Genomic DNA, 13,476 nt, shown 5'->3' on the forward strand with positions numbered 1-13,476 from the left:
TACTGTAGGCACATGATGAACGAGCTGCGGAAATACTTTCGCAAAAACTCGTAGCCCAGTTTTTATAATACATAATACCTATGATAAACGTATTTCAAGGATAAACACATCATGTAAGATTAGACTAAGAAAATTCAAAGAAAAACTTTCTTTTGATAAGTGAATAAATATATGTGAACTTCATATTGAGCAACATTTACTACGCGACCAGCCACAAAATCGCAAAAAAGAAGGTGGCTTTCTTTAGAAAACATTGACATCAGATCAGCCAAAATGAATAAGACATCCGGTTTTTTTTTTTCGCGAATCCGGGTATGGTGTCATGAAAGACATATATGGCAAAATACGTATAACCAAAGGTTGAAAAAACAACTTGTAGGTATGTAATTTCTTACACGAAGGAAAACTCTTTAAAAAACCATGCATCAAAATCAAACAATGTATAATACTTGTCTAAAGTTACTTCTACATCTGTTCCAATTTAACTACCTAGCAATGCAACATGCAACCTAATCTTATCGATACATGTAAATATTTATGAGCGACATAATGCTACCAAACCTACCAAAAGCTACCATAGTCTCCGGCAATAACATTTTATAGCCGATATTCCGAGTCAGCAAAACATAGACCGCCTCTCATAGACTCCTCTTTATGAAAACATACGAAAATTTGCGGTCACCACATGTTCATACTACAACACACAGTTGCATCCACAGAACATATTAAAGAGGTTAGAATGGCTATCGCGCCCAGTTAGTATCGGAACCGATGTCGCCGCTCGTTCCTCTCCACATTTACTAACACTCGCGCAACGGTAGTAAAAACTTGTATGAGCGGTGAATGGATACGCCTCCTTTAGACAGATTTGATGTCTGGCATCTTAATCTGAAGGTTATTGTAGCGCAAAAGGCATGTTTACTTCGTTTTTCGGTCAGCGCGGGCGAGTAGCATGCGAGCGTTTGCTCAAAACCGGCGGCGACACGTACCCTGCTCGCATCGCCATTCTAACTTGTTCTGTGCATCACACGCCATAGTAAATAACAAATAACCTAGTGATAGTAACCCTTATACCGATGTCAATGGCAGGTTTTATAAAAGCTACAATTTACAATTTTACAAGTATATAAACCGGCAAGTGTCACGAGCTTGATCAATGAACTATGATGAATGAGGCTTGAACGGTGTTGTCGGTTCAGAATTGCACAATTGTAACTTATAGCGTAAATAAAATGGAGTTCAGGCGGTAAACGTATGCGCAACTGAAAATACGCACTGTCGTATTCTCATGGAGTTCAATTCAAACTTACATTTTGACACCAAACTGATGTCTTTTTTGTCTTTTTGTTATCATTCGCCTGTACATCTTGCTACGCCAATGTACGCACAAGAACGAGCAAAATAAATGCACACGCAAACGACAAAATAACACCATTTAATATCATTTTGATGACAAAACGTAAGTTTGAGTTGGCCTCATGGTGAAAATAGTATGGGACTGATATTGAGTGGTGATTGCAAGTTTTTTTATAAGCTTTATCTAGTAAAGGGGTTATCTGGGACAGGAACATAACGTATAGTAGTGGTGCAATAATGTTTGTAAGGATACGGCAAGGTGCCAACATTGCATTGAAGTAACTCCAATAGTTTCGTCGTGGCAGTAAAATCGCAATAAAATTGTTAAGTCATTGTTTTATTTCGACTATCAAAATGCTGTTTAACCTAGTTTGAAGCTATTTAGCTTTTATAAGTTATCTTATTACTTAGTAAGTATATGTGGCTTTCTATCACAGAAGGGTCCTTATGCTTCCAGTGCAATAAGGTCCTTTTTATTTCAAAATTCCAACAGAAATTCTGATAGAAAGGTCCTTTTTGCTCATGAAGCATGGACCCTTCTCTCATAGAAAGTCACATATTATTGTAGGACATGCCTCAGATAAGTATGTGATATATTCTGATAATTTAACTCCATTTATATTTAATTGAATAATACGTTTTATTCACATCTGACGACCCTTATTGGGAAAGCCAAATTGTTTATTTTTTTAATTTTATTATGTAATGTTTGGAGGATCACACTGAGAAGAGAAACATAATTTTGAAATGATGCACAATGTTTATCATTAAATAAATAAATAATTTAATAGTTATCTGTTAATTTTAGGTTTCAGAACAAATTTAATATTTATATCTAAAATTACAAATTAAAATTATAAATTAAAAAAAAAAGACAACGCTTCAAGTCGTTCCCGGCGCAAAGGTGCCCATGAATAAATAAATAAATAAATAGGTATAAATCTAAATCCAAAGATCCAAATTATTGGTTGTCAATAGGGACGATTTCAAACTGTATCTAGCATTACTGGCTTAAAGACAACCTTCTTGAAAACCAGTGGTACCTTTTTCCGGAAAACGACACATATATAATGCTAGTCATAAATTTCCGCAGCGGTGGTTCGAATGTACGTGTTAGTTTAATGTTGCATTAAATTAAGATGAACTACCGTAGTCGGACTGTTATTTATTCAGAGGTCCGTAGGTATATTTGTAAATAAATTAGGCGAAAAACGGACCTACCTATTGCGGACTCTATCAAAAAGAAGCCACCTTTTCACGTGATATTCAGAGAGTTGGCCGCAAATAAAAACTTAAAACTCGCTGACAACTTCATTACTTTTAGAGCACTCCTGCAATCACTGAGCCTTGCCTGAGAACTCGAATAAACCTTCCTCTTGAATCACTTTATCTATTAAAAAAACCGCATCAAAATCCGTTGCGTAGTTTTAAAGATCTAAGCATACATACAGACAGACGGACAGACAGACAGCGGGAAGCGACTTTGTAGTGATAATAACTAAGAACACATTTTCATAAAAGAAAATTACCGATTACATTTATTATTTCCATTGTTCTAGCTCAAGTAATAATTGTGCTGAGTAATCAAAATAAACGATATAATTACTCGTAATTCGGAATCGTAAAGCGATTAAGCGTCGTAATGTAATTTAGCTCCCATCATTACGTATCTGTCATTATGTGGGCGCCATAAACATTATGCCGTATAACAAGCTTATTCTAATGAACTTTAATTGCTGTAGTTATACAGGCCATAGAAATTCAATTCAGATAGTAGACGGTAAGATGAGTTTAAACCAGTGGTTCCTAACCTTTTCAGTCCGGTCACCCCTATGACTTACTAGGGAACCTGATTTTACCCCTCCTCCCAATGGTAATAAAAAATAAAACGTGTACGTTTGTTGTATTGTTATATTAGGTTAGCTTATTACCCCCGTAAAATACCAGTTTTACCCCCACGGGGGTAATTACCCCCAGGTTAGGAACCACTGGTTTAAACAAATGCAAAACGTCATTGATTTAAAATTAAACTGTCACTTGAAATGATTATTTTAAATTAAGTCAGCATTCAAACAGATACAATTTCAAAACAAAATTCACTTAAGTATTAAGATTTAAATATTTCAAATGTAGATCACCACATTTTGATTTACACGTACCTCGTAACTCTCCTTTTGTAAAATGTTAAACTTAAGTGACATCACACATTCTAACCGATAACGATATTCAGCAAACACAAGTGAAGCGATTCTAAGTCACGCAACTCATCTCGGCCGAATTAAGTGCTACATTTTTCCACGTCCGCGTTATATTTATTAATCTCTGGCATAAACCACCTCCGATAGATTCTGCTTTAGAAATAGTTTAGGGAGACTAGTTGTATCCTTATAATATACAACCATCAACCACGGCCTATATTTCAATTTATATCTACCTAGAACTCGACAGACAATATACAAGTTTGTGTTGACAGGGGATGTGTCATAAATCTCTAAACACACGCGAGAGCCTCTTTATGATTATTTCTATCATATATATACATTTATACTTACTGTACATACCATGGTTGCAATAAAAAAATATGAATGACTTCTGCTTACATTGCAAGTTAGAATCTATTATGAAACAATCCGAAACGATGGAAAAATATAGACGCAACTGAAACGCGATGATGTATTTAATTTAGCTTCATCTACTCTTATGTAGGTATGTATTTGTTTATTTTGTTTTTGTTTCCTGGAAAATATTTTCGCGTTTAGGTATAAGACCGCCTTCTGTCTACCAATTTCTATTGCTTAATTTACGCTTTTTTATGTATTTTCTAACATTTTCATAAATAATATTTTAGTGTATTGTATGAGCGGGTCGCAATTAAAAGACATGTGTACAAAATACTTAAGCATGTCAGCGCCAATGCGTCGTGACCGAGCGTCCTTGCTCCATCTAGAACCGCGATCTGTAATCTCAGGCCACGTCACCGCATGCCTTTTGAGAAATGACGGCTGCCAAAGCTAAGTCGGTTGAGCCAAGGCAGGGTTGAGTTATGGTTTGTACAAGGGGCTGGAGGCCATTAGGGCAGCTCTAATCCTTATCGCGCGTTGCACTTAGGATTAGCCCTGTTCGCATTGGCAGTGTCCAGCTTTGATTAGGGGTGTTTTTTGAGTTGTTGACGTGACAATTTTTTGTTGAGCTTGAATTCTTTGCTTATGCCTTATGATAAAAGTTTTTTGTGCGGTATGCGCTTGGATTGTTGCTTTTTAATTCGTCGGAATGATTTTTGACTGAATTCGATAAAAGAAAGGATGATTGAAATGACCTACATTTTTGTAGTCTACACAAAGGATTAGTCCTGTCGGTCACTGCCGGTGTCCAGATTTGATTAGGAGCGTTTTTGGGAGTAAAGACATTTTGCATGTGAAGGTTTTTTTGTCGATATCAGTGACGGCGCGTCCATAAAAGCCGATTCCCACCGGCTTGCCTGTTTTTGGACGCTTGAGCAGAGTTGTAAAGTAAATATAATGTAAGCCAAATTAGGCGGCTTGCCTATGAATATGTTTGACGCGCCGTCGATATTACATATGCTTGTATTCTTGTTTTTTTTTGTTACGTTTTTTATCTGACTTTGGCATAGGCAAAATGGTTAGGGTTTTAGCAGTCTACATTTTATGTATTGTTAATCAAATACCAGTCACCATTAGAAAAGATTTTTCTTGAAGAAGAAAGCTCCTCGGTTAAGCTCTTATTTGTCTTTACCTGAACAAAATTAGACAGTTACGAAACCCGAATTGAACGTCAAAGGCTAACTTCTAATAAGCACCTTTTAATTTAACATTCAATTAACGGTTGATTATACTCAAGTTTGTTCCATTTTATATTTAAAAGTAAATAAAATCCGAACAGGTGGCAGATTCTAATGATTATCATTTGATGTTGTTATGATACGACTATGATAGGGATTGCTGTGAATCTCACAAGCACCAATAAGTGCGAGCGAAATGCCTGATACGACTTATAAAGTGAGCTCGCGGTGCCTAATCAGCGTGAGCAATTGTCAAGCTCCAGTAAAAAAACAAGATCAAAACCTCAATAAATAGTTTAATTAGAGTCGGCCTCTGAGACAAAGATCTTAGAAAATTAAATAATCTATTGATCGTTTTTTTTTAGCATTAGAAATAACTTGAAAGAAGGTAAGCGATTTTGACATGTCTTTTAATTTAAAAACACTTTTTAAAAATCAATAACTATTACTTATGAAAGCAGAAGACTATAAAAGATCGTATTAGTTTCATATAGGTAATTGTTACATATTTACCGTAACTTATTTTTAAAATGTGTTTTTCAATTAAAAGACACATCAAGATTGTTTACCTTATTTCTAATGCTAAAAAAAACGAACTATAAATAAGTTAAAGTTCTTTTACGGACCAAAAATTATTTACCAAATGAAGTATGTGTTCCACAAAATATAAAAATAACAAGCAGCATATCTAGTGTTCATTTGCAAACAAAAGAAAGCGCTTCAACGGTTATATTTCGCGATTAAAAGTACACTTTTAGCGCAACTTCGCTATCGCTCATATTTGCCGCGACAAAAAAAATACACTGGCGTGCATTATTTAAGCACGCATTACATTCACACGAGCTTCGAGCGCCGGGCTGTTCCGGACCGATCCCCGCGGTACACTGTTGTGACATTAAACTAATGATTTCCTATCATTTCGCACATCGCTCTGATGTTTTTAAAAATGATGCACTAACGCATATTTTCTGCGCCAATCACTTACCAATATCGGGCGCGTTTAGTCTTTCAACCTAACTTTTGGTTTTTAAACCTGATTGTCAGTACGAGGCGCATACATTCGTTTTTAGCGCAATCTGTTTTAGTGGGGAATATCTGCATCAAACTATCAAACTATAACTGCTAACAATAAGATCGACAATTTACTAGGCCCCACAATTGCCCAATAACAGTCCAGCATGATATCTTCCCCGTTAAGACAAAAAAACCGATCCGAATTTATTCAGTTATAAGTGAGTTCCCGGCCTAAGTTCCAGTAGAAGAACTTTCCCGAAATATTCCCGTCCGTTTTAAAGGCCTCGTCCGGACTCGGCCGTGCGTCATACTAATTGCTGGCAGTACATGTCAAAGGGCGACCGGCGTCGAGCCGGATGCACACAATACGGATGGGGGTGTACACTATGTGAAAATAGGGGGAAAGACGGCACATGTCTGGAGGCCGGCTGGTAATGAGTGTCTAAATTCACGGTTTTTTCGGTCGTAAGCACGGGCTCAGGTGGAAAATGGATAATGCATGTCGACATCTGTACCGCTGCGCTGGCCGTTTTTTTATAAAAAGTCCATTCACAAATGTAAAGGTATAAGACTAAGAGTTTAAGTTACACACACAGCGGCATGCTGTGTACTGAAATAGGATGTTCAGTAGATTTTTTTAATGATATAGGAGGCAAAAGAGAAATCGGATCGCCTGATGGTAAGCGATTACCGTCGCCCATGGACACCCGCAACACCAGAGGTGTTGCAAGTGCATTGCCGCCCTTTTAGATGGGAATTGGGAGTACGCTCTTTTCTTGAACATTTCTTGAGGGTTTCGAAAGCGGTGGTCTTTTCTTATATTTTTTTATTGAAAACGATTACGCGTTTATGTTTATGACAAAACGTACGTATGTTTGATTTTATCAAAATGTTCAAATGTATCAGTTCCTTTGTATTTCATTGATCGAAAAGCTTTTAAAAACAATCTCAATAATAACATTGACGAAACCTTGGTAACCTAAACCACCTAAAGTCTCTCATGTTCAGTTTAGTATATACATAGAGCCTAAATAGCAAGGCTCGTTAAAACTGTTCATTAGGCCATGTCAGAGGCCTAGTTATCTTTTGAATAGAAACAACCTATAATGATCTATTGAATTTGAAGTAGCTGGTACAAAATAACTGCTCTGGCGTAAGCTTATTTTGTACTGAACGATACGTATGACTGCGATTGGAAAATACTTATACAGATATAGGTAGCAACTTATACGGTTAGATTTGTATGAACTCAATACGCCGAATCGAAATAATTATGTCGGAAAATTGGCTGTATCTAAAAGTTATAATCTGAAGGTTAGAAATGTTAGTATTGTAGCAGGAAAAATCCTAATGTACCTAACTACAGTTGAGCCGAGATGCTGGATTTTGTAACTGGTTTATCAAACGTTAGCGCTTGATAATCTATATCTACCTAGTTACAACATAATGTATCGAGGCTGCATAGCGCTACATACTCGTACCTACTTCTGCTGCAATTTTTGGTCTGTCAGAGAATCTACAACTCTTAAACAGTTTTGGATGACTCACGCCAGAACAAACCGGGTCCGCGCCGAGGCTTCCGATTCCGACACTTCATTTTCTACGACAGGTGATCGACCACATGATGCTTTCTATAGAAACCTGAAGTGTCAAACGCCTCGGCCGGATCCAAACCGTTCTTGTGAGAGTCACACTTTAAGATCAGTTTTGAACTCACCCGCTGCGGCGGCAGGATCTGCCTCGGACTGTGGTGTTTCGGCGAACAGGAGCCATGCTTCTCTTTCCTATGAGACTTGAGTCCACGCAGCAGACGTGAGAACGTGGTCACCTTCTTCTTGGCGGTGCCCAGGCAGTTGTCTGCAGAGGAGACTGTTTTTCGGTTATAGAGAACTTTAATTTGTTGCTGCTGGTTACGCTAAGCATTAAGGGCAAGTAGTCCTTTGTAGAAATAATAAAGTTATTTACGGGATAAGAATGATAAAGAAAATTTCCCTTATGTAATGACATGTAGATTCTTCTCATAATTTTCCAATGAAATTGCCTACTCTAAAAAGATTTTTAGAGTTAAATAAATTATTATTATTTTAGTATGTAGGTACATATAATAAAATACTCACCACTCGGGGGAAATTCGTAGAAATACGCCGACCGTGGACTCAAACAACTGTAACAAAAACAAAAGACCGGTTTTAGCCTATTAGGAATTATTGTAAATAAGTATACTCGTATATCATAATAAGTATACCTATTAGTAAATTAAGTTAATAGTATAGTTTAGAACCTGTGGTGGTTTTAATTAACATTCATAACATATTGCTTTGTAATAACTGTAAACTGAAGAAACATTTTTCGGAAAAACGCTAAGATGAGAAGGAATTTTCAATAAAAAAATCATATAACGCTATAAGAATTCATAATTTAGCACAGCAAGCGATCTCATAATACGGAATCATTTTGTTATGTTCCTTACTCTGAGAGATGAAGACGTAGAGCCAACCAAGAAAACGTGAAAAAAATTTATGCATTTCAGCGAAAATAATATTGTATGTCGATGTCTATGGAACAGCTGATATTTATTTATTTTCTTGTATTATAATTCATATAGTAAATAGTTCCATGGCGTCATCATCACTTTTAGCAAAAGTAGTCGGCGCCAATAGTCGCCATATATTATGTCATTACTCATTAACTAAAACGAGTCGCATTGGGCTGCGTCGCGCAGAAAATGCAAATGGGTATAGCTGAGCAGGCAAAAATGGTTTTCCGGAATTCGGCGGTAATCGGTGGCCGTAATTAACGCCGCTAATGATTATTGTCGCGGGAACGGGGCATATAATTGAATTGGGAATGATTGATGTTTGTAATAGATAGACTAGAAATTAAATTGTCTCCTGGGATTTATGGTAGATTGTGAATAAAGTACTACTGGAATAAAGTTGAAGTAAAATCCCAAGAAGTGTTCATTATATTTTAAAGTTACATCTTCCTTAGGACCCCCCTGCAGGTTGCTGGATAGGGAGGATATCGGAAAGGCAACAACCTTGATTCTCGCCAAGGATGTGAAGGTTGCAATAAGCAAAATGTCAAAAGGCAAGTCACCAGGCCATGATGGCCTCTCTATCGAGCACCTGCGTAATGCCGGCTTTCACCTACCACGCGTACTTGCCATGCTCTACAACATTTGTCTCGGTCACTCTTACCTGCCCCCGGACATGATCAAAACTTTGGTGGTGCCTATTATCAAATGCAAATCGGGAGATGTATCGGATAAGTCTAACTACAGACCTATCTCCTTGGCCACGATAATAGCAAAGGTACTTGACAGTGTGCTCAACTCGCATTTAAAAAGGTATGTGAAGCTCCACGATGCTCAGTTCGGTTTCGTACCGGGGCTATCTACGGAAGCTGCCATTCTTAGTTTGAAGCACACTGTCAGGTATTACACCGACCGGGATACGCCAATTTATGCTTGTTTTATGGATCTTTCGAAAGCTTTCGACACGATTTCATATGACATACTTTGGCGTAAACTGGAAGGAGTAGGCCTACCACCGGAGTAGTGATGGGTAGGACATCAATTTAAAATGAGTTTGTATGAGTATCTCATTTTCTAAAATGAGGTGTTACAATGTCTTACTTCAAATGAGGTGAGGTACTAGCATATTTTCAGCGTCGACTATTCCATTAATTCCAATCCAACAGCGACATTTTTTTAAATGTATACTTATTCATATTTATGTATTCATCACTTCCTTTATAAATCAATAAATAGTTATATTTAATTGGAGTGTAATTCTGGAGGTTAAGAGGATTTTTGAGGGGTTCATGTCACAGAGAGGCGGTGAGTGGTACAAACTCAACGCATTTCTCGGTGGACCTTTTGTCGTTGCAATAAGGTTTGTAGTTCGGTAGTTGACAGTGTGGACCATTACTCGTTTCTTCATTTGAGTTTTGAGTGTTGGCGAGCAGGCGAGCACCTAGCGCCTCGCGCGATCCAGTGACTTTCTTGCGAGTTGTGAGGAGTGTATGAGTTTTGACGGTCGCGAGACTCGCGTGTGAATTTGAACGGATAAGAGTTTTTTGAAATTTGAAGTGTGTGATTGATTTGTGTGACAAGAGGTGTTTGTGATGCGCGCGAGTAAATGAGTAAAATGAATAGAGGAGTGAAGTAAGACATTTTTGCGGTACGAAGTACTGCGACAAATTAACAAAATGAGTGGTACAAATGAGGTGCCTCACGAGTGAGCGACTCAACACTACACCGGAGTTAATTTCGCTATTTAAGTACTGGTACATACACCAGGAAAATCGAGTGAGGTGGGCAGGAGAGCTGTCAGACCCATGTGGGCTGGACTGTGGAGTAAGGCAAGGGGGGTTGAGCTCGCCTTTACTCTTCAGTCTATACATGAATGCACTGATTGAGGAGCTCAGTAGCACTCAGGTCGGCTGTTTTGTGGACGGTGTCTGCGTCAATAACCTGAGTTACGCAGATGACATGGTGCTGCTGGCCCCCTCAGTCAGTGCATTGCGTCAGCTAATCAAGGTGTGTGAGGCGTACGCCATAGGGCATGGTTTGACTTACAATGTAAGTAAAACAAAGATCATGGTCTTTAAGGCGGGAAGTAAATGTCCTTTCTTTATACCACCTATCATCCTTAAAAGTGTTCCACTCGAAAGAGTGACACATTTCAAATATTTGGGACATTTGCTGACCGACGACTTGAAGGACGATTTAGATATGGAGAGGGAGCGCAGGGCATTGTCAGTGAGAGCGAACATGCTAGCCCGCAGATTTGCTCGGTGTACAGATGTAGTCAAAATCACTCTCTTTAAGGCTTACTGTACATCATTGTATACGTCAAGTCTGTGGGTTAGATATACTCAGCGAGCTTACAGTGCCCTGCGCATTCAATACAATAATGCTTTTAGGATGCTGTTGAGACTGCCGCGTTTCTGCAGCGCATCGTCCATGTTCGCCGAGGCGCGCACGGACGGTTTTGATGCCGTGTGGCGCAAGAAAACGACCTCACTACTTGACAGAGTACGCGGGAGTACCAACAGCATTCTAAACATGATAGCTAATAAGCTAGATTGTCCTCTGTTGTGGGCAATGGGTCAGCGGACAAAGTCACTTTTTGTTATAAATTATTAAATATTTTATTAGGTTACCCATTGTTACTAACATACTTAAATCATAAGCTATAACTAACAAATGTATGGACCATTGTTGTCTTAAATAAAGAAATTTTAATTTTTAATTTAATTATCCCCTTTTAGTATGGTAACATTTTTTATATTTTGTTGCCAATGAGGACATCAAAATTATATCTAAATAACGTTAGTCGCCTGTGCATGTCGCTCGCGCCAATACATGTACGGACAAGTACAAGCGAAATACACGCGCGACTGACGTCATTTAGATATCGCAATATAAGTTTGAATTGACCTCCTTGAAGAGCTCTCGGACGTTTACTTTAACAACAATCTGAACGTAATACTAAGAAAATCGCACAATCCAGGACACGTGTGTTTCCAATGAAATTTCCCGAAGAAATAAACTATACCTACGGGGCCATAACCTCTAGCCGCCCAGAGACCTATAAAAAGGTCTCCTGTTCCATTCTAATTTGAACTTTGTGTTGACAAAATAAAATTTAATTTTGCTTGGCAAGGTTTGACGTATGGGCGGCTTGAGAATAAGACGTAGGAGGAAATCTCGTTTGTTTAGGATGCGAGTAGCGACTAGAATTTATTTACGCCGGTAGGAAACTCAATCTTACTTTGTCTTATGTTTCTGCCGTGTTTTACTGAGCTGCGATACTAAAGTTAAGCTCCTGGGTTTATTCTTAAAGCTAGTTGCTACCTAGGGATTACAATAAAATCAGTATCAATTCAATATACAGGGTGCTTCCTGTAACACGAGCAAATAATTAAAACATATATTATACTCCTCAAACTATAAAACTTTTTTAAACTACTTTTAAAAATTATAAATCCTTCAGACTTCCTCTTTTTATTATTTATTTATTTATATATTTCGGAGATAACACAGAAACAATCATACAAGAAACAGTCATTGAACACACATGCATAGATACAGATGTTTCCTTGGATATATCTCACTAAGAAGACATAGTACATATATCCAGATGCGTAAAGCGATAATTCTTTGATGTTGATAACAAAACAAGACAGTGCGTTAAAAGTACATCGTTTTGAACTCTCATAATATGTTGTATGCTTTTCATACAAAATAAATATTGCCTTCAATGTACGTTGACATCAGTGTGTTTGACGTTGCTTGTCACGCTTCAAACATAACAAAATTTGCAATACATTGCGTCTTAGGAAAAAAATTAAAATGTAATAAAAATCAAAACATAAGTTATTTTTAAAAGTTGCTGAACAAAATGTTGGTCAGTTTGAGGAGTACAGCCTAGAGTAAATAATGTATATAGCTCCTGTTACAGGAAGCATCCTGTATAACTAATTCAGTGTCTTGATATCGCACGCAGCGCTTATCATTTTGATGCGTCATATACTTACTCGAATGTGTATGTAAATGAGCGCTCTACTATGGTGGTCTTGTATTATAGTATAGTATTTATAGTATAAATCGTATAAATCAACCATTTTTTTTGTGAAAGATTTAGCCAATAGAAGCAAACAACACCATTATATTAAGGCCTTGTCAACTAAATGAATATTCGATTTAATACTATGGTAAAATCAATAGGCTTTGCCTACGGTTGTGTTTGCGCTGATAGCATTGATTTATCGGTCTGTCGTGGAAAGTTTAATATATTAATACTAGGGAGTATTAAAATATATTCCATTTTGTCGTAAAACTGCAAGTAAAAAAGTAAGCTCTATAATAGAATATGAACCTTAAAAACCTTAAACTTTAAAAGGGAAATAAATAGAAATAAGTGCCTTAAGGAACCTAATTTAAGTAAAGCCAAAGAATTGTTTTTTTTTACAAAACAACAACCTAACTTGCACTAACAGAAAAAATCGATAAAACCGATTAACTGGAAAGCGAGTACCGACTACGGCATTAATAAAAAGCTTACAGGGTTGATATTGTTCTAACTTTCGAACCACGCAGCCGATAGTTCATATAAGATGGCTAAATAAATACCAAATCTGAAAATGGAACTCTTTATCATCGATTATATTGATACTTACCATTGATTCCTCAAGCCTAATAAGACTGAAAACGATTAAGCCTAACAAAGTAAACCGGTCCGAGCAGTCCCTTGGCGAGCGACAGACGTAACGAAGCATTGCGTTTATGCAGGCACTTA

At 37.4% G+C, this 13,476-nt stretch overlaps 1 protein-coding gene across 6 annotated transcripts in view; it reads right to left on the minus strand.

Moving 5' to 3' along the window:
- LOC134649537 (uncharacterized) overlaps positions 1-13,476 on the minus strand; it is a 194,213-nt gene that overhangs the window by 20,029 nt on the left and 160,708 nt on the right. For 4 of the 6 annotated variants that reach the window (XM_063504305.1, XM_063504306.1, XM_063504301.1 and 1 more), the window contains exons 4-5: positions 8,287-8,333; positions 7,887-8,038 (exon numbers count right to left, since the gene is read on the minus strand). In XM_063504305.1, the coding sequence (XP_063360375.1) occupies positions 7,887-8,038; positions 8,287-8,333 (199 nt within the window). The remainder of the gene's footprint in view (positions 1-7,886; positions 8,039-8,286; positions 8,334-13,476) is intronic. The other 2 variants (XM_063504302.1, XM_063504304.1) reach the window with 1 other exon arrangement.

Source organism: Cydia amplana, chromosome 7, assembly GCF_948474715.1.
Source record: "Cydia amplana chromosome 7, ilCydAmpl1.1, whole genome shotgun sequence".
NCBI classification, from domain to species: Eukaryota; Metazoa; Arthropoda; class Insecta; order Lepidoptera; family Tortricidae; genus Cydia; species Cydia amplana.